We start from the raw sequence: 22,283 nt of genomic DNA, 5'->3' as shown, positions 1-22,283 counted from the left end.
ATCAATCAAATATTTTATTGGGAGGGTCCTAGTTTAGGGCACCCCTTTAGGGGGTTTCCCCTAAAGTTGTTGTGAATTTTTTTTAAATATCACAGAATCTGTAATAAACGAATTTGTTGTGGATTTTCCCCATTGACTCTAATTCTAAGTCAAAATAAATCTGCAATGAGATGTAGGGTTGCAGCCTGCGGATTACCTGCTGATTTGGAGAAAAATCTGCAACTGTGTGAACTCTGTGTGAAATAAAACATCACACAAGCCCACAAAGACCCCTATAACCCCCCCCCCTCCCCCATTCCCATCCTAGTGCTCCTGTCTAGGTGACATCAGCTGTCTTGGACAGCTGATTGTCACCATGCAGTGATTTCTGCAAACTGTGGGTCTCCTTATGTTGCTAAACTACAACTCCCAGTATGCCCAGACAGATGTTGATTGTCCAGCTGGGATTTGTAGTTTTGCAACATCTGAGACCACTGGTCTAAGTGACACATTATTAATATTATTTTTTTTTTTTTTGCAGCACCTTGTACTGATGTGGGGTTCTAAGCCAGTGGTCTCCAAACCACAGCCTACAGATGTTGCAAAACTACAACTCCCAGCTGTCTGAGCATGCTGGGAGTTGTAGTTTAGTAACATCTGGTGGGCCACAGTTTGGAGGCCACTGATCTGTGATCCATCAGTGCTTGCTTCTGCCTGCTCCTATCTTTTTTGTGGTGCAGTTTTTCCCCCCACTTTTTTCTGGGCCACTTGCGGTCTGTGCCACCAGCAACTGTTCTGTGCTGTGTGGCCAGACCATACCCCATGTGCAGATTGCTCTGATTGCTGTTCAGTGATTTATTACTGATCAGCACCATTTTGGATTTCTTTTTGCTCTTTTTCTAGGGGTGTTTGCAGTCCGAGCACACAGTGCAGAACAGTCACTGGTGGCATGGACTGAAAATGCCCACTAAAAAGTGCCCCAAAAAAACCCCCAAAAAACAAGCCTACATCCCCAAAAAGTGCTCATCAATAATAAGGCACTGATCAGCAATCAGGGCAGTCTGCACACAGCGCAAAACAGTCGCTGGTGGCATGGACCGCAAAATCCCACCAAAATGGTGTAAAAGACAACCTACTTTAATACAGTAAAAGTAAGCAAAAGTCAAAAATAAATAAAAAATAAATAAAAAAAAGCACTTCACCCACACTACACAGTGAAATAAAGAGAGAACACTACATTTAACCCGTCCAGGACACAGGGCGTACTGGCAGGGCTGGCGTTAGGGCGGGGCATCCTAGGCAGTTGCCTAGGGCCCCCCTCCAAAAGGGGGCCCCTGAAAAGCTTTAGGGCATTACTAACAATACTCAATTTTGCGCAAAATCGCAGTAAAATCGCTGCGTTTTTGCCGTGATTTTACCGCAAATTTGTGCAAAATGCAGTATTCAGGGCCTAAGGCACTAACATTCCTCCCCCTGTCCTGAGCATTCTGGAGGAGCCCTGCTTGTGCTCCACTTATCAGACGTCACCACGCTCGGAGGAATGCGGCAGGCAGCGCTCCACTAGTAAATCCCCCTCACATCCTGCTTGCGCTCCACTGCTTGGGGGCCCGGGCAATCGCTGCCAGCACTTTTTTTTCCCCCTTCTTATATCTGCGGCCCTGCAGGGCTGAGAAGGCCAGTGGCTGCTGGGAGCTCCTACTGACGTGACCCTGGCGCAGAAGCAAGGCAGCCTCAGCCAACCCGATCTCCAGCAATCACCTCCTGGGGGTGAGGAGAGGCTTTGGGTTGGGGATGTGTATTGTATATGTATGTGTATGATTTTGTATGATGTGTGTGTGTGTATATGTATTATGTGTGCATGATAGATTTATGTGTATGTATGATGTATGTATGAGGTTTGTTACAGTGTTTGTTACAGTAGTAAGGTGATTACATGAGCAGAAGGTTTGTTACAGTGTGTCACCCCAGTAGTAAGGAGATTACATGAGGAGGTTTGTTACAGTGTGTCACCCTAGTAGTAAGGAGATTACATGATGAGGTTTGTTACAGTGTGTCACCCCAGTAGTAAGGAGATTACATGATGAGGAGGTTTGTTACAGTGTGCCACCCCATTAGTAAGAACATTACATGAGGAGGAGGTTTGTTACAGTGTGTCACCCCATTAGTAAGGAGATTACATGAGGAGAAGGTTTTCTACAGTGTGTCACCCCAGTAGTAAGGAGATTACACGAGGAGAAGGTTTGTTACAGTGTGTCACCCCAGTAGTAAGGAGATTACATGAGGAGAAGGTTTTTTACAGTGTGTCACCCCGGTAGTATGCTAATTACATGTGAAGGGGGCTTGTTACAGTGAGTCACCCCAGTAGTAAGGTGGGGTGTGTCAAAGGGCGGAGTGAAGGGGTGGCAAAATTAGCTTTTGGCTAGGGTTGCAAAAATGGGGGGGGGGGGGGGGGGTATACTGCCTACCTAATGTGGGGGAACTATACTTCTAACCTATGCTGCGTACTTAAAGGGGTAGTCCACTGCCCCAGCGTTCGGAACATTTTCAGCAGGCCAGGGGCGGGTGAGGCAGGGGAAGGGGAGTGGCAACAGCTGGAGGCACAAAATGGGTTGGGTCACTGGCGGATCCACAGGTGTTTCCGGCATGGAAATTAAATTTTCTGTGTCCGCACAGAATGCATGGCTGTCTATGAGACGCTGCATTCCTGTGCAGTCCTAGTGGCGGCATATTATGTCGGTGTCCTGCAGTTTGTGGAATATCTGCACGGAGATTCTCCATGTGGACATTCTGTCTGTGAACTTAGCCTTATAGTATATGTGGGCGCTATTACTGATAGGTAGCATTGAGATCACTGTTTATCTGTGTGCGGTGACTATTACTGTATAAAGAACAAGTTTACAATATAAGGTTAGGGCTACATGGCAAAAATGGGTCGCACAGTCAAAGATCGCCATGTTGTTCTCCTTGAATCGTGCTGAATCTCAGCTAATGTAAGTAAATGTGGTCACACATAGAGAAATCCAGCACAAATCAGTTATTGCTCTTTAGGCGGTTTATTAAACCCTTAAAACAGCATCATAAAATGTGTGGCTTTCTGTGACCCTGTGGGTTTCCTCTGACCATCCATTTTATGATGCTGTTTTGTGCTGGATTTCTCTACGTGTGCCCTTACAAGTTGCTGTTGCTCCACAGCTGTCCGTGCACTTCGCTCTTGCAAAGCGGGGAGCTGATCTGCACTAAATGGGATCCCATTGCGACCCCAAATTACCACAGCCACAAATTCATCCTGGATGGAATTATTACATTTCTCATGTTGTAGTCACAGCCATTTGTGGTTTGCAGCGCAGTCTCATTTACTTGCATTAGCTGAGATGCAGCACATAATGTGCTATGTGTTTTTTTTTTTTTTTTTTTTTTTTGCTGTTCTGGCACCATAGGGGCTTCCTGCCCACAAAAACCATTTCAGCTAAATTCGCTCTCCAAAAGCCCATTGTCGCTCCTTCCCTTCCTAAATACATTTTTTTGTGTTCTGAAACCATGGGGGCTTCCTAAATGAGACATGCCCCCTAAAAACCATTTCAGAAAAATTTGCTCTCCAAAATCCCATTGTCGCTCCTTCCCTTCCCAAATATTTTTTTTTTGGTGTTCTGGCACCGTGGGGGCTTCCTAAATGAAATGTGCTCCCCAAAAACCATTTCAGAAAAATTTGCTTCCAAAATCCCATTGTCGCTCCTTCCCCTCTGAGTCCTGCAGTGCGCCAGCAGAGCACATAGGGGGTATTTACTTACTCGAGAGAAATTAGGTTACAAATTTTGTTAGGTTTTTTCTCCTTTTACCCCTTGTAAAAATGAAAAAAATGGGTCTACAAGAACATTTAGTGTAAAAGATGAAGATTTTGAATTTTCTCCTCCACATTGCTGCTCGTCCTGTGAAACACCCTAAGGCTAGGATTCCACTGAGGTTTTTGCACTGGGTTTTTTTAGGCTTAAAAATGCCAGAAAAACTGCCACTGTTTTTCTCTGCTTTTTGGAGTTTTTTCTGGCATATTTACCTTTGCGTGGAATTTACCTTTTTTGGCCCCTTTGGCGTTTTTTTCCAAATTTGTTGGGTACCAAAAAAAAAAAAAGGATGCGGTAGGGATGTAAAAACATGTATTTAACAAAATTTTTATTTTTTATACCGAAATTTTAATTCTTCTATTTTCTTTTTTTTTAAATGTAAATATTTATTAAAGTTTTCAAAATTAACAGGATAAAGACAATATGACCCATCAAAGGAGCATCAAGATAAGCAATCGAGAAATTGGATTACAGTAGTATCATCAAATAACATTTCCAAGTAAAAACCGCATAAAAGCATCAGAGGAGTAACTATTTTTTACATTTTTTAGGTAGTAATACTACTCCCAGCATGGAACAGACTGATGATGGGAGTAGTAGTACCTGTACTAATAGACAGATCGCCCCGGGTGTTACTCCTGACACCCGATGCGATCGTCCATAATATAGCAGAAATGCGGATCGGCTCTATACAGCGCTCGCATCTCTGCTCTGTACTCCGGCCGGCCAGTGATATGAATAGAACATCACTCATTCATATTTTCCGCCCAGAGTGATGATTGGCCGGATGGTTGCAGCCAATCACAGCTCTCAGCGGGAAATATGAATGAGGGATGTTCTATTCATATCACTGGCCGGTGTGAGGTGGAAACCTGCGTTATACACACTAATATAACTCAGCCCTGGTTGGGAAACACTACCATGCAAACACATAACAGGGACTACAACTCCTAGCATGTGTCATTTAGGAGTCCCCCCCTTCACACATAGAAATCATCTACAGTCCGAGATTTATTCCCCAGCCTCTGCAGTCTATAAATCCCCAGCCCGTGCACTTTGTCATCTTCCCGTTATGTTCAGTGAACACAAGCAGAGCAGGGGGAGGGGAGATGAGGGAGACGTGTACATCCTCTCTCCCCTGCTCTGTGTTCTTTCTCACGTGCAGACCTGCATCCTCCGAAGGCAGAGCAGGGAGAGGAAGATGAGGGCGAGTACGTCCTCTCTCCCCATGCTCTGCCTTCGCTATGCCCTCCCACCCAGCTCTAGCTTCGGAAATCTTTGGAAAGCTGAGGGGACGCATGTCTGCACAGGGCGCACATTTCCATCTCACACCGGCCGGAGTATATACTGTGGGGATCAAAAGTTTGGGCACCCCAGGTAAAAATTTGTATTAATGTGCACAAAAAAGCCAAGGAAAGATGAAAAAATCTCCAAAAGGCATCAAATTACAGATTAGACATTCTTATAATATGTCAACAAAAGTTAGATTTTATTGGCATCATTTACACTTTCAAAATAACAGAAAATAAAAAAATGTCGTCTGCAAAAGTTTTGGCACCCTGCAGAATTTATAGCATGCACTGCCCCCTTTGCAAAGCTGAGACCTACCTGTGTCATGGATTGTTCTCAATCATCATGTGGGCAGACCAGGTGATGTCAATCTCAAAGGTTTTAAATGCCCTGACTCATCTGACCTTGCCCCAACAATCAGCACCATGGGTTCTTCTAAACAGTTGTCTAGAAATCTGAAACTGAAAATAGTTGACGCTCACAAAGATGGAGAAGGCTATAAGAAAATGTCATTATCCTCTGTTCGGAATGTAATTAAGAAATGATAGTCATTGGGAACAGTGGAAGTTAAAGCAAGATCTGGAAGACCAAGAAAAATATCAGACAGAACCATTCAAAACCCATGTTTGACTGCACAATCCCTCCAGAAAGATCTGGCAGACACTGGAGTTGTGGTACACTATTCCACTATAAAGAGATACTTGTACAAATATGGTCTTCATGGAAGAGTCATCAGAAGAAAACTTCTTCTACGTCCTCACCACAAAAATCAGCATTTGAACTTTGCAAATGAACGTATGGACAAGCCTGATGTATTTTGGAAAAAAGTTCTGTGGACCGATGAGGTTAAAATGTAACTTTTTGGCCGGAATGAGCAAAGGTACGTTTGGAGAAGAAGGGGAACAGAATTTAATGAAAAGAACCTCTGTCCAACTGTTAAGCATGGGGGTAGATCAATCATGCTTTGGGGTTGTATTGCAGCCAGTGGCACAGGGAACATCTCACGAGTAGAAGGAAAAATGGATTCAATAAAATTTAAGGAAATTTTGGATGCTAACTTGATGCCATCTGTGAAAAAGCTGAAGTTAAAGAGAGGATGGCTTCTACAATTGGATAATGATCCTAAACACACCTCGAAATCCACGGGGGATTACATCAAGAGGCGTAAACTGAAGTTTTTTCCATGGCCTTCACAATCTCCTGACTTCAACATAATTGAAAATCTATGGATAGACCTTAAAAGAGCAGTGCGTGACAGACAGCCCAGAAATCTCAAAGAACTGGAAGACAAGATATTAACTCTGCAGGGTGCCCAAACTTTTGCAGACACCGCTTCTGTTATTTTGAAAGTGTAAATGATGGAAATAAAATGTAACTTTTGTTGACCTATTATAAGAATGTCTAATCTGTAATTTGATGCCTTTTGGAGATTTTTCCATCTTTCCTTGGCTTCTTTATATACATTAATACAAACTTTTACCTGGGGTGCCCAAACTTTTGATCCCCACTGTATATGCAATAGATAGAATGATCGCATTGGGTGTCAGGAGTGACACCCGCTGTGATCTGTCCTTAACTGCAGATACTACTACTCCCAACATGAAGCAGACTCTGCCTCATGCTGGGAGCTGTAGTACCTGCATTAGTAGAAAGATCGCAACGGGTGAAACTTTTGACACCTGTTGCGATCTGTCTATAAATGCAGGTACTACAGCTCCCAGCATGGAGCAGAGTGTGCTCCATGTTGGGAGTAGTAGTACTTGCAGTTAAGGAAAGATCACAGAGGATATCACTCCTGACACCTGCTGTGATCCTCCTGTATAATGTATAGATGCGGCCGCCCGCTCTTCTATTGTCCCCTGCACTGACGTGTACATATACACCTATTCATATTTCCCACACAGAGTTGTGATTGGCTGGAACCATCTGGCCAATCACCGCTCTCTGCAGCAGGATGTGTCAATTTAGTACAGGTACTACTACTCCCATCATGGAACAGTATGTTCCATGCTGGGAGTAGTAGTACTACCTAAAAAATATAAAAGAAAAAGTGAACACACACAAACTACATTTTTCATTATTGTCGGCTACATTTTTAGTGCCCTGCCCGCACACATAAATTGATCCCTGTTAAAAAATTTATAAAAATGTAGTTATAAAAAAGATACATTTCGTTAAATATTATAATTTTTTAATGGTACCCTACAATATTTTAATAAAAAAGGTATGTCCATCCCTTTTTTGGATCGCTAAAGTCCAAAAAAGAATAAAAACCGCTGGCAAAAACACCAAAGTTAAAACCAACATGGGGTTTTACTTGACATTTTTCCACTTCCATAGACTTCCATGGGAGGAAAACGCCACGATTTCTGTGCAAAAAATGCCAAACTAGGTTTTGTAGGGCGTTGTGGAAAACCAGCCTCTGAGCCCAAAATAGCTGAAAAATGCCAAAAGGATAAAAAAAAGCCAAACTGAAAAATGCCAAGTGGATACGGCATTTTGCAGTTTACTATTGACTTGCAGCTAACATCTGGACGTGGAGTTGTTTTCGCTGAAAAAACGATGTGCCGCAAAATGGGCGTTTTTTGCTGCTTTTTTGCTAGAAAATCCTCAGTGGAATTCCAGCCAAAGGGTTAATAAACTTTTTAAATGTCATTTTGAATACTTTGAGGGGTGCAATTTTCATAATGGGGTCCATTTGTGATATTTCTAACATAAAGACCCTCAAATTCCCTTTGAAACTGAACTGGTCCCTGAAAAATTCAGATTTTGAAATTTTCGTGAAAAATTGGAGAATTGCTACTAAACTTTGAAGCCCTCTAATGTCTTCAAAAAGTAAAAACATGTCAACTTTATGATGAAGACACAAACTAGACAATAATTTATTTGGCATGTCCACTTTCCTTACAAGCAGAGGGCTTCAAAGTTTCTTTTTTGGAAATTTTCACCAACAAATGATGCAAGTATTGAAGAAAATTTACCACTAACATAAAGTAGAATATGTCACGAAAAAACATTCTTGGAATCAAATTCATAAGTGAAAGCATCCCAGAGTTATTAATGCATAAAGTGACAGAGGTCAGATTAGCAAAAAACGGCTACGTCCTTATGGTCAAAATGGGCTGTGTTCTTAAGGGGTTAAAGGAATGACCTATAAATGTTGAACACATTGATAACTTCATACCAATTTGATCAAAATAGTGGGGGACTCAATTATTAGGGGGACAGACAGGACGATCTGTCACAAAGACCGGGATCACTGAACAGTGTGTTGTCTTCCTGGTGCTCGAGTTCGGCACATCGCGTATTAGGTTGACAGGTTGCTGGGTCAGGGTACATATTGGCACCAATGACAAAGTAAGAGGTAGGTGGAGTGTCTTTAAAAATGATTTCAGGGACTTGGGGCGCAAGCTTAAGGCAAGGACCTCCAAGGTAATATTTCCCGAAATATTACCTTTACCACGAGCCACACCAGAGAGGCAGCGGGAGATTAGGGAGGTAAACAAGTGGCTCAGAAGCTGGTGTAGGAAGGAGGGATTTGGGTTCATGGAGAACTGGGTTACCGGCTCTACCATAGGGATGGGCTGCTCCTCAATGGGGAGGGTGCAGCTGTGCTTGGGAAGAAGATGGCTAGAAGGGTGGAGGAGTGTTTAAACTAGGGACTGGGGGGGGGAGGGAACCTACAACATAGAGGGGGAAGATAGTGTAGATAGAGAAGGGGGGACTTATTAATGTACCTGGGGGTGGAGTGGAGGGAGGGGTTAGAATAGTTAATAGGGATAGGCTTCATAGAATAAAAACATGCACCATTGAATTGCATGTTGACTAATGCCAGAAGTCTGTCCAATAAAACTGACGAACTGGAGTTGAAAATGTCTGAGGAGGATTATGACATAGTGAGTATAACAGAGACTTGGTTGGACGATAGCTGTGACTGGGCGGTCAACATACAGGGTCATAGTCTATTCAGGAACGATTGGACAAAACGGAAAGGGGGAGGAGTTTGTCTTTATGTAAAGTCCAGTCTGAAGGCCGCACTGCGGGAGGATAGATGAGGGAAACGATAATGTGGAATCATTATGGGTAGAAATATATGGAGATAAAAATAAAAAAATTCTTATAGGGGTTTGCTATAAGCCACCAAACATAATGGAAGAGGCAGAAGATCAATTACTGAGGCAAATAAACAAGGCAGCAAATCAGAATGATGTGATAATAATGGGGGACTTTAACTATCCTAATATAAACTGGGAGACTGAGACCTGTGAATCTCATAAAGGAAACAGGTTTCTGACTATAGCTAAAGACAATAATCTGTCCCAAATGGTGCAGAGCCCGGCCAGAGGGGTCGCCCTACTAGACTTAATATTAACCAACAGACCTGACAGAGTAACTAATGTGCGAGGAGAAGGACACCTAGAAAATAGTGATCATAATATAATACATTATAACTTGCTCTTCAATAAGGGAATCTCTCGAGGGGCCACAAAAACAATGAACTTTAGGAAGGCAAAGTTTGATCAACTCAGAGAAGCCCTTAACAATATAAAAGGGGATAATGTCCTCAAAAACAAGAATACTGACACTAAATGGGAGACTTTTAAAAATACCTTTATGGAAATAAAATGTTCAGAAATAAAAGAAAATCAATATGGATGAATAAAAATGTTAAGGCGGCAATAAAGGACAAAAATAAAGCATTTAAACTACTAAAAGAGGACAGCAGTGAAGAAGCATTAAAAAGCTATAGAGAAAGATGTAATATATGTAAAAAACTGATAAAAGCTGCAAAAATAGAGACAGAAAGACTGATTGCCAAAGAGAGTAAAACTAACCCCAAAATGTTCTTTAACTATATAAATAGCAAAAAGGTCAAAAATGAAAGTGTAGGCCCTTTTAAAAAATGATGAAGAAATTATAAATGGGATCAGGAAAACGCATATATATTTAACAAATTCTTCTCCACTGTATTAACCGAGGAAAATGAAATGCCAGGTGAAATACAACGAGATAAGGTAAACTCCCCAGTACAGGTCACCTGTCTAACCCAGGAACTAGTACGGTGCCGTCTGCAAAAAATCAAAATAGACAAATCACCAGGTCCAGATGGCATTCACCCTCGTGTTCAAAAGGAATTAAGTAATGTAATCGACAGACCCCTATTTTTTATATTCAGGGAATCTATAGTAACAGGGACTGTTCCCCAGGACTGGCACATGTGGTGACATTGTTTACAAAGGTGACGAAAGGTGACCTGGGGTATTATAGACCTGTTAGTTTAACCTCCATTGTATGTAAATTGTTTGAGGGTTTTCTAAGAGATGCTATTTTGGAGTATCTTTATAAAAATAAATGTATGACTCCATATCAGCATGGATTTATGAGGGATCGGTCCTGTCAGACTAACCTGATCAGCTTTAATGAGGAGGTGAGCTCCACCTGGGGCAATCGCTGGATATCGTATATCTGGATTTTTCCAAAGCATTTGATACGGTGCCACATTAAAGGTTGGTGCATGAAATGAGAAGCATTGGGCTGGTGGAGAATGTGTGTAAGTGGGTAAGTAACTGTCTTAGTGAAAGGAAACAGAGGGTGGTTAATAATGGTACTTATTCTGATTGGGTGACTGTCACTAGTGGGGTACCACAGGGGTCAGTCTTGTGTCCTGTCTTTTTTAAAGGGGTATTCCAGGCCAAAACTTTTATTTTATATATCAACTGGCTCCGGAAAGTTAAACAGATTTGTAAATTACTTCTATTAAAAAATCTTAATCCTTCCAATAGTTATTAGCTTCTGAAGTTGAGTTGTTGTTTTCTGTCTAACTGCTCTCTGATGACTCACATCCCGGGAGCTGTGCAGTTCCTATCGGGATATTCTCCCATCATGCACAACTCCCGGGACGTGACATCATCATTGAGCAGTTAGACAGAAAACTTCAGAAGCTAATAACTATTGGAAGGATTAAGATTTTTTAATAGAAGTAATTTACAAATCTGTTTAACTTTCCGGAGCCAGTTGATATATATAAAAAAAGGTTTTGCCTGGAATACCCCTTTAATATATTCATTAATGACCTTGTAGAGGGGTTGAATAGTAAAGTAGGAATCTTTGCAGATGATACTAAACTCTGTAAAGCAGTAAACACTAAAGAGGACTGTTACAAATGGATCTGGATACGTTGGAGGTTTGGGCTGGGAAGTGGCAGATGAGGTTCAACACTGATAAATATAATGCACATGGGGAGGAAAAATCTGGGCTGGGATTATGTATTAAATGGGATAACACTTGGGATGACTGACATGGAAAAGGACTTAGGAGTCTTAGTTAAAAGTAAATTTAGCTGTAGTGACCAGTGTCGGGCAGCTGCTGCCAAGGCAAATAAAATCATGGGGTGCATCAATAGGGGCATAGATGCCCACGACAAGTAAATAATTCTACCGCTGTACAAATCATTCGTCAGACCAAACATAGAATACTGTGTACAGTACTGGGCACCAGTGTACAAGAAAGATATAGTGGAGCTGGAGAGGGTTCAAAGACGGGCAACCAGAGTAATACGGTGAAAGGGAGGACTACGGTACCCAGAAAGATGATCAGAATTAGGGTTATTTAGTTTAGAAAAAAGAAGGCTTAGGGGAGACCTAATAACTAAGAGCAGTGAGACTGTGGAATTCCCTGCCTGAGGAGGTGGTCATGGTGAACTCTGTAAAAGAGTTCAAAATGGGTCTGGATGCATTTATGGAGAATAATAACATTACAGGTTATGGATACTAGATTTATAGGGACAGAACTTTGATCCAGGGATTTTTACCTCTAGTATGAGGTTTTTTGCCTTCCTCTGGATCAACTCAGTAGGGACTCATTAGGGTTATAGTTTGAACTTGACGGACTCTGGTCTTTTTTCAACCTTTATGAGCTATGTTACTATGTTACTAAAGTTAAATTTTTTTATATGTTAAGATTTCAGTGTGAAAAATGCAAAAATTGGAGGGATTTTGTACGGGTGCTAAGTTCAGCTTCTAAGTGTATAGTAAAACCCTTGTAGTATAACCAAGCAGCCAACTGCAAGTATATTAGTTTGGTGCACAGTCATAATCCAAGCCACTAGTTTGGGATTACTGTTGTAGATAGGTATGAAACTCAAAAGTGTAGTCTACTGCTCTTTAGATTTCTCAGTAAAAGGTATACATTGGTCCCTTAAATGGCAGGATAAGACTTCAAGGTGTGATTGGATTCAATGGCGCTGAGCAGGAGCAGACACATCAGGTAAGGTGGTGGATGACTTTATTAAAAAAATGCTACGCGTTTCACCGCAGGTGCGGCTTCATCAGGCATGGTTAACAAGGAAGGGGTTGGCCTTTATATACAGGTAGGGGAATTAACCCTTACCTGAACATTTTAGATTACACATATTATACAAAATCATTTAGCATAGTCCACCAGCAGCATGCCTGGCAGGAATTTTTACATAATTAAAAAAGGTTTCATATCAAAATACAAAATTTTACATTAAAAGAATCTTTTTTCATACACAATAATGATGGGCATTTTATTAGTAATATATGCAAATGCATATGCGCAAGGGAGATTGTACTATAATTAAATTTTAATTGTTGGCTTAAATTTTTATCTTTTTTCTTTACCTATGTCAATATCCAAATCCAAATATCCAAAATGTCAATATCCAAAAGGATACCGATTAATCAAGCGTTGGTAACGATTGGGAAAATTTTCCGGAATTTGTTCCAATATTATCAATCTTAAAGAACTAATATCACCCTTGATATTAGATTGATAATATTGGAACAAATTTCGGAAAATTTTCCCAATCGTTACAAATGCTTGATTAATCGGGAATCCTTTTGGATCCATAAATTAGACACATTATCCCTGCGAGGATTTAATGAGACCATAGAGAATGTTTGTTGAAAAGAAAAAGCAATAAATATCCTGGTGCCCTGTTCACACTATGCGTTTTTATTTTATTTTATATATGTTTTTCTCTTCTCTTTTTTTAATATATGTGAATGTGGATTTTCAGGTGTGTATGGTTGTGCATGTGTGTGCCTGTGCCCGGAGGCGTTTGCGGGCATCTGCACACGTATACATACGTGGAGTTATATATTTTTTAAATCGCTATGATGGTTGTAATGCTAATGCCGGTGTGCATTCGTTTACAGTTTTTCACTCACATATTTGGTTGTCCAAATATGTGTGCCTAATAATTTGCACGTAAAAACAAAAATAAGAACTCATAGCAAATATTGATATAGGTAAAGAAAAAAGATAAAAATTTAAGCCAACAATTAAAATTAAATTATAGTACAATCTCCCTTGCGCATAGGCATTTGCATATATTACTAATAAAATGCAAATCATTATTGTGTATGAAAAAAGATTCTTTTAATGTAAAATTTTGTATTTTGATATGAAACCTTTTTTAATTATGTAAAAATTCCTGCCAGGCATGCTGCTGGTGGACTATGTTAATTGATTTTGTATAATATGTGTAATCCAAAATGTTCAGGTAAGGGTTAATTCCCCTACCTGTATATAAAGACCAACCCCCTTCCTTGTTAACCATGCCTAATGAAGCTGCACCTGCGGTGAAACGCGTAGCATTGTTTCAATAAAGTCATCCTCCACCTTACCTGACGTGTCTTCTCCTTCTCAGCGCCATTGAATCACATCACACCTTGAAGTCTTATCCTGCCATTGTCTCGCTGGGATGGGAAGGCTGCAGACTGGACTTGTCTCTCACTCACTCTGACCACTGTTGTGTGTGAGTTTACACAACCGCTCATGGTAAGGGCATTTCCTATTTTACCTGTGGATCTCTTACCTTGCGGTATTATGCTATGGAGCGCTCTTTCCTTCCTTTTTTCTAATTGGTCCCTTAAAGGAAAACTGTCAGCTTGCTCCCCTCGCACTAACCCGAATCCGCTTGGCCATTCTGCTGATATCTTCGTTTCTCCCTATATCTTAATGAAGTGCTAACTGGCACAGATGGGGTAACTGGGACTCTGATGTCACCGCCGCCCATCTCATCAATATTCCTCCCCTCCCTCTGCCTCTCCCTCTTCATTACAGAGTGGGGAGAAGAGGGAGAGGCGGAGGGAGGGGAGAAATATTGATCAGCTGGGCGGCGATGTGGCCGGCGGCGGTGACGTCAGAGTGCCAGTTAATGCTGCCTGTGCGAGTTAGCACTTCATTAGCATATAGGGAAAAACGAAGATATCGGCACAGTAAGCATCAAACTGATCAGCGTCCAGCCAGTACCGCTGGTTAGTGCGGGGGGACAGTTTCCCTTTAAATGCTGTTTATGCTGCTGTGGTATACAATAGAATGTTTTATTCCAACATATGCTAGTGTCATTGTATTTAATAGATGTGAACCTAACCTAAACATCAGTACTGAAGTCAGTGCATTCCAAGAAATGTTTTTCTCATACATAATTTACTAGCGTTAGTTATTTTATGACACTTGATATTTACTGGTACTAAAACATAGTTTTTCTATTATTTTTAATTTGCTTAGCTGATGCAGTAAACAATGCGGCAGGATATGGATTTAATGGAATAGATAAAGATGGCAACTATCGTTGGGATTTGATTAGTAATCTGAATATATGGAATATAGAGGTGAGTTAATATGATATATTGATTGTTAACTGAGTAGTCCATGCTCATGGCTGTAATCTGAAGTAAACAGTGGACAGTATTATCTTGGTTTTAGTTAAAAAAAAATGATGTTGTTGAGGATGAATCCATAAACTTGGTATAATAATGATATACAGTATGTAAAAAAGTAGAGAAATCTTATTTTTACATTTTTTATTTATAATAAATGTGGACATATACATTTGATTATTGTTGAAACACAAATGTTTTCACAGATATGCTATTCCCTTCTGTGACTTAAATACCTGTGGGGGGGGTAGATAATTTTTTTCTTTGCTCTTTGGCACATTTGAGGCATGTCTGTCCTGTTTTGTTACTTTTTTTTATGCCTTTAAGTGATCTGCAACTTTCTGAGAAAGCTCTACCTGTAGCTTATTTTTTTTGCTAATACAGTGGACTAGGATTTATCATTAGTGATTAGAGAAATGCTTGTGCAAGCTTACTCAAGTAAGAACCATGCTCATATAACCTGTCAAATTTGTCAACATTGTAATAAATTTGATGCAACAGAGCATGTTGTTGCCCAAAAAAGATTGTCAATAAAAAAATTCACTGCACACCTACAATGATAAATTCCCCCTGGTGTTTTTCCCTCTAGCAGAGAATCCTTCAGCTTGCGTTTCTTATAACAGGCTAGTCACAGATTAGTTCAAGTAACACAGATGGAGAAGAAGTGCAGTCAGGAACCTAGCCAAGATTTGCCAATTAGAAAGGTCAGGATTTGACAAGCCAAAGGACTAGATAGTAGCGTGGTCAGGGAAGTAGGCAGAACTAGGAAGGAGTAGAACTAAAGGTTCCAGACAAACAGTCTGAAAGAATAGGTTCAATATTAAAGAACCAGGCCAAGCCAAGATCAAGGTTAGTCAGGAAATAAAAAAAACAAGAGGAACAAGGGCCAGGAAAGTGGACTTCTTTAGATAGGCCTCCAGACTTTACATAATCTGTTAGTTCTGCTTGCTCTAGCAACCTGGCGTTGATGATCGAGAACAATGGAAGAGTCATTACTTGATCAATTAAGAACAATAAACAGAGAGGAGGCCATTGCTGGGGTGAGGAGCAGGATATCCAGTTGCCTAGTAACCACCAGAGGACCATAGCCACTAGAGTCAGGTGTTATAGATAGGAACCCTTTTAAATCTCACTACATTATCTTGATGGCTTTTATATCTATGTTTTGACTTGGCCATTGAAGGAACTTACTTTTAGCTGTTTTTTTTTCTTTTGACGGTGTCATGTTATCCTATGCTACATTTTGGTGCAGTAAAGCAATCACATCACAGATATGAGCCTGACTGGTTTTTGAGGCAGCCACAAAGGATAACAGACCCACCATTATGCTTTACTAGTGATATATTCTTCTGGGGTAAAACTGTCTTAGGTTTTTGCAAAACACATGTTTTGAAACTCTGGCTAAATAAGGTGCTTGCCTAGATGTTTATCAGCAAACGTAAGCCTTGTCCTGATGTTCTTTCTCGATAGGGTTAACAGACTTCCATGTAATGATGTAGCAAACACCAAATAAATGTTTGGCTACAGTATTATTAATGTGCCACGTTGCTGCATGATAAGTGTGTGAATAGCGCACTACATATAAAAAAGCACACCACAAATGTTTATTTAGAATTTGCTACATCTGTAAGTCTATTTTGTGCTGCTTGTTTTAGTCAGGCAGGAGACCTTAGTAATGGCAATGGCTACCTGTAGTCTTGTGCTGAAATGCTGAGGTTCTTAGGGATTTCCTTCAGTGTCTTGCTTTACAGTTTTGAGATTGACTTGCTGGGATGGCTTGGCCTATGGAAGTTGTTTGAATGGTTAATGGAAGTATTGATGTCCAGACACTAAGGCATCTAAAGCTTTCTTTCTGAAGACCTTAGTCATCTATATGGCTCTAGCCAAGGTCGTACCACACATTTTAACAATAAAGAGCAAACTAAACTAAATGCCTTAGATTGAAAGACAGAATGATAAATCTGGGCTATTTGTTCATATATGTGGACATCGGTGTCGAGTTTTTAGTAATTTAGGCTGTTGTTTGTGTGGTATGCATTATAGAATGCTGTATTCTAATTCCAGTCTTTTATTTATTTAACATGGTAACTGGAGCGTGAAAAGGGTGAGAGTGGACTAGATGCCATAGATTAAAAACCAAGAAAGTCCTTACCTACTAAGTCAGCCTAAAATAAGTCTGCCTTAAGGCACAGTTGTGTGATGCTGAGAACATAATTGAATCTTAAATCGCTACTGGCAATAATATTGTATTTGTAATTTCTTATTATTCTAGATGGCTCAAAGTTTTAAAATGTATATAGACAATTGGAATATCCAGACTGGTGCTTGGTTAAAGAGGTAAATTATTAAACTTTAAATCTAGTTTGTAAAATATGTTGAATGTTTGTCTTCTATACAAATAATTTTATTCATAGCAGTAATCTGATAACAAAATGGTTTGTAAATCATTCACCTGAATGTTCTGCAGCTTTACTGCACAATTTAATCATTTAGTAAAGTCAGTAAGTGGTTCACAAGGTAAATTATTTGTGGTAAATGTGACCTCACTTTTGTGTGTCCCTACAGAGTTTGCTATGACAGAGCTCCAAAATATCGTACAGGTTTGACATTTCTTCTTTCGGCTATTTGGCATGGTGTTTATCCAGGATACTACTTTACATTTCTTACTGGTATTCCTGTAATGTGGGCTGCAAGAAGAGTAAGTAGAAAAACTTTTAGTACAGTAACACGCACATATTTTGTTTAAGGTGATTTAGATTGATCCTTCCAACTATAGCGTGGAGGGAGATGATCTTATTATACAAGTTGCTCACTCCTGCAGTTTAGCAATAATGCTGAACAATGTCCCTTATATTCAAGAACTCCACCAAGCTCTGCTTCAGCTCATTTAACTTTACAATGATAGGGTATAGACATGGTATTTTTCTGCCAACTAGTACAGACAGTAATAAAAATACTTTGCAAAAGGTAACTCACGATTCTGAAGTAATCTTGTTTTTTTGCATTTTACTTATTGCATTCTTATTTCAAATTGTATAGCATACAAGTTTTCATGAGCACGATATGAAGAGCTACAGTCTTCACTCATATCCATAGCTCTACACCCTGGGTACAACGGCCTTTCTGGGGTATGCCCCCTTAATCATGCATGAAGTACAAACAAAAGAATTACAGCAGTACACTGCTAGCGCTAACATATATGTGTAATATAACACATTTTTTATTTCAATATTGCTAAAGAGAAAAATGACAAAGGCTCACCTGCAATGGCAAGCAGGAGTGGGGATAGTGGGTGTCCCTGACTCGTGCCTCTTCCAAGTGGTAAAGGGTCTGAGATGTCCAGATTAGTGGGAATGTGAACTCGAGACTGATTATACAAGAGTCGTACCCAGGAGCAAAGAAGAAAAATGCTTTATACACGTCCAAGCTAACCACAAAACCAGGATATATGTCCTCCCTGGAGGCAACAATATTTACATGAAGTTGCTGAATCATTGGCTCAGTTGCATAATGTTATTCTCCTTTTTGGCAAGAATTTTAAAATACAAATACAAGGGATCATTGAAGGACTGTAATAGGACCACTATTAAAGACTCTCTCAAGGAGTCTGGTAGACAATTGTGGTCCATAGCCGCCAAGTAAAGACTCCGTAATTTAAGAATTAACAGCTCGTAGTTTGCTTTATACCACTCCGCAACCAAACCGTCCATGCCTGGTGTTTTCCCCTGTGGCACTTCCTGAATGGTCTGATTCATCTTTCCATCTATGTTAAAGTACAGCCTATCTTGTTTTTTTCTTCTTATATTGTGTTTTTTCTTATGGGTGTTGGGAGACGTTATGGGGTTGTCGTTTTTTTGATTAAGGTGCTACAGACTAAGTGAAGGTGGTGACACCGAATCTGAAAGGTCATTGGATAAATCATATACGAAAGATGAAAAGGTTTCTTGTGGGGTATTGCATTGCCTCTGGTTTGTCTGATAATAGTTAATAATTTGATCATGAAAGACCATCCGGTCATTTGCATCGCAGAAATCTTTTGACATTCAATTATATATTTCCTGTGAGACATTACATGTTGTATACTGTATTTCTTGTATCTCATGGCAAGTCGGCTGTTACTTTCCCTGTTAGTACCTGGAGGATGGTACAATTACACTGAGCAGATATAAAAGGGGGGGGGGGTGAACTGATTATGTTTTCACATTACACATTATCTCTGTGTAGGGGATCATGTGCCACAATCTTGTGCTCCTTTTACTTTTTCTTAGGAAACTTTGTGGCATTAAAGGGGTACTCTGGCTAAACATCTTATCCCCTATCAAAAGGATAGGGGATAAGATGTTAGATTGCTGGGATCCTGCCGCTGGGGACCCCTGCGATCTCTCCTGAAGCACCCCCGTTTTTCAGCCGCACAGAGCAAGGAAGGCTCTGTGGCTGATGACGGGCGGTGCAGGAGACGGAGTATCGTGATGTCACGGCTCCGCCCCTCATGACATCATGCCTCACCCCCGCGGGGGCAAGGCTTTACATCACAAGTGGGCGGAGACGTGACATCACGATACTCCATCACCTGCACTGCCTGTCATCAGCCACAGAGCGATCCTGAAAAACGGGTTGCTACAGGAGAGATCGCGGGGGGGTCCCCAGCGGCTGGACCCCCTATCCTTTTGATAGGGGATAAGATGTTTAGCGCTGGAGTAAGCAGATAACAGTAAGCCAGCACTATACAAAAAAGCGATGTCATACTATATAGCAGGGTCCATATTTTCCTGGTTAGGTGCGGAGTGCCTGACCTGGGTAGTCTATTAATGTAAAGCATCCCTGACAGTTGGAGCAGGGGAATCCTGTCAGATTTTGACAGAAGCTCTTGCTTCACTTACATAATTTCGGTGGCACTCAATGCAGGTTGTTTAGAATGCCAAAGAAACTATGACCAAAGATGTGTATGCATCTCTGATCATGTACAATATCCAGTTGCACGCAATCTGCATAGCGCTTTGGATTGAAGCCAACACTGATGATGTCACCCTGCAGTGCCAAGATGTCGCACAAGCATGATATCTTTGGCAATGGCTACATCTTTACCTAAGGTAGTAAAACAGATCTGTCACTGTATTATATGGTAAAACGAATATTTATGGCTTCATATGGGGAGTACTTTTTTGCAATTTCACCACATCTCTGTATTCTCCCTAAATGCTAAACTTTACTGTGATAAATTTAGGTATCTGTAATGGATAATGTATTTTTTTTATTTACAGATGAGAAGCATTTTTCGGCATTACTTTATTTCCTCAAAATGTAGAAAATTTGTTTATGACGTCATCACATGGATTGTTACACAGTTGGCAATTTCCTACACTGTTGCCCCCTTTTTCCTTTTGGCCACTGAACCAACTGTTAAGTTATACAAGTATGTATGCCCTTTTGTGGGTTTGAAAAATAATTTGCTTGTATTACATTATAAATTACTGTATAGATTTACAACTCGGAAAATAGTAGCCATATAAAAAAACAGTTCCCTGTAACTAGATGTAAAAATGTAATGTTTAGCCACAATATTTTGTTTATTAACAAAATTATTAGCTTATTGGTTTTGTAATAAGCATTTTCCTGATGTATGTAGTTATTGGATAAGTCTAGCTATATGTGTGGTACATAAATATAAGCCTGCTCTCTAGGAGGAATTGACATGTAAGAGACATGTAAGAGACATGGTGAAACATGCTAGATCTATGCTGGTGCTTCAACTGCAGTCTCTATTTAAATGTAGCTCTGTCCTGGGGAACTAATGAGTGGACACTGGTGTGGATTGGTGCCCAGACCCTAATCACTGGGAAGGAAAAGCTAATGGCCATGGATAATAATCTTCATTGACTCCCGCCATATAAGTTAAAAGGGTTGTCCAGTAAAATTGATTGTCCCCAGGCTACCTAATAAAATAATAAACACTGTAACTCACCTTTTTCCGCTCCCTTATAGCTCCGGTATCAGAACACCCAACTCTGCTTTCCCCTAAGGTGCAGAGTATAGCGTCTACAGCTGAGGGAACTGACAATGCCACTGGCCAATAACTGGCCGTGGTAGGACACTGCTGCGGCCAGTGATTGGCTGAGCGGCGCTGTGGCGTCACATCTACAACTATGGCCGGCTCCAGTGAAGCAGACTCTGGTGAAGCGAGGAAGGGAACTAATGTGGCTTTATAAAGGAGACAACTGACAGCAATGAATGTCAGAGCCATGTGAGCCTTTTTATATGATGCTCTCCTGACCTCAGAATTGAACTGACCACTCTTGACCTAAATATATTGGAGCCAATCCATGTGCTCCTAACATATAACGTCACACCAATGGCAACTATCCATACTCAAAGTTGCACTAATAAACCAATCACTATGGAGGATCTTATATTACATCACCTGCTTTCCATGTGACACATGTATTATAGAGATTCTATTTAACCCTTTGGGGTTATATTGTTGTGGGATGCGTAGGGCATAGCACTGATCATTATTATCGGCGATCTTCTTCTCTGGTCTGCTGGAAGGCAGATCAGTGCAGAAGATGGCGAGGCAGGTGAGGGGACCTCCGTCCGCCATGTTAGCTGGTCTGATACCCACGGCCGTGCTGCGGGCGATTAGATCAGCCAAAACTATAGCTGCCCTGCCGCAGATGCCGTGATCTGTATCAATCATGGCATCTGAGGGGTTAATGGCGGACATCTGCGCGATCGCGGTGTCGGCCATTACCGACGGGTCCCTGACTGTTATCAGCACCGAAGTACCGCTGCACCAGGACGTACATTTATATCTGTGGTTGTTAAGGGGTTAAGATACAGTTCACATGAATGTTTTATTAAAACTTAAATTAACTTTTATTAAAATCTTACTAAAGTAGTGAAATTATGATTCTGTTTTTCAGGTCCTTGTATTTCTACTTCCATATTGTTGTATTTATTCTAATTATTCTCCTATCAATAAAGTCATCTAATAACCATCAAGTAACTTTCCCTAAGAGGACTGCTTCATCTACCACAAACCATTTTAAAACAAAACAAAGCGAGAATGTGATATTTCATTCCAGATGAGACGGAACCATGTGCAATGGCTACTACCTACCAAAGGGAGAGTTCATAGGGACCAAGCTGACTATTGCTTTTATTTTAAAGACTGTTATATATTGCAAACTTTTAATACTTGGCTTGTCTATTTTCTCAATGAATAACATTTTGGAGTAAATCTGTTTGTGTGGTTTACTAAAGTACAGCAGCAAAGGTTCCAGATCTTCTTTTAAGGTTATCTCAATCATCAAAAAAAAAACAAAACCACCTTTTTTCTTTTTCTGTTCCAAAGAATCTTGTGGAACTTTTAGGCTACGTTTCCTCAGCGTAAAATTTGATGTCTTATTTTATTCTACACACGTATTTACATCAGCAAAAAAAATGACAGCCGAAAATGCGTTCATTCACATTCTGGTTGCGTCTCTGC

At 40.5% G+C, this 22,283-nt stretch overlaps 1 protein-coding gene across 7 annotated transcripts in view; it reads left to right on the top strand.

The window, feature by feature from the left end:
- The window catches only part of MBOAT1 (membrane bound O-acyltransferase domain containing 1), a 78,539-nt gene extending 56,498 nt beyond the window's left edge, over positions 1 to 22,041 (top strand). For 5 of the 7 annotated variants that reach the window (XM_056521283.1, XM_056521284.1, XM_056521278.1 and 2 more), the window contains 5 exons: positions 14,646 to 14,749; positions 17,070 to 17,134; positions 17,363 to 17,495; positions 20,059 to 20,210; positions 21,718 to 22,040. In XM_056521283.1, the coding sequence (XP_056377258.1) occupies positions 14,646 to 14,749; positions 17,070 to 17,134; positions 17,363 to 17,495; positions 20,059 to 20,210; positions 21,718 to 21,883 (620 nt within the window). In that variant the 3' untranslated portion in view covers positions 21,884 to 22,040. Of the gene's footprint in view, positions 1 to 14,645; positions 14,750 to 17,069; positions 17,135 to 17,362; positions 17,496 to 20,058; positions 20,211 to 21,717 lie in introns of all 7 variants that reach the window. The other 2 variants (XM_056521277.1, XM_056521280.1) reach the window with 1 other exon arrangement.
- The last annotated feature ends 242 nt before the right edge of the window (positions 22,042 to 22,283 follow it).

Source organism: Hyla sarda, chromosome 5 (assembly GCF_029499605.1).
Source record: "Hyla sarda isolate aHylSar1 chromosome 5, aHylSar1.hap1, whole genome shotgun sequence".
Lineage (NCBI taxonomy): Eukaryota > Metazoa > Chordata > Amphibia > Anura > Hylidae > Hyla > Hyla sarda.
The sequence above is the reverse complement of the archived record's forward strand: the minus strand, read 5'-3'. Positions and strand labels throughout refer to the sequence as shown.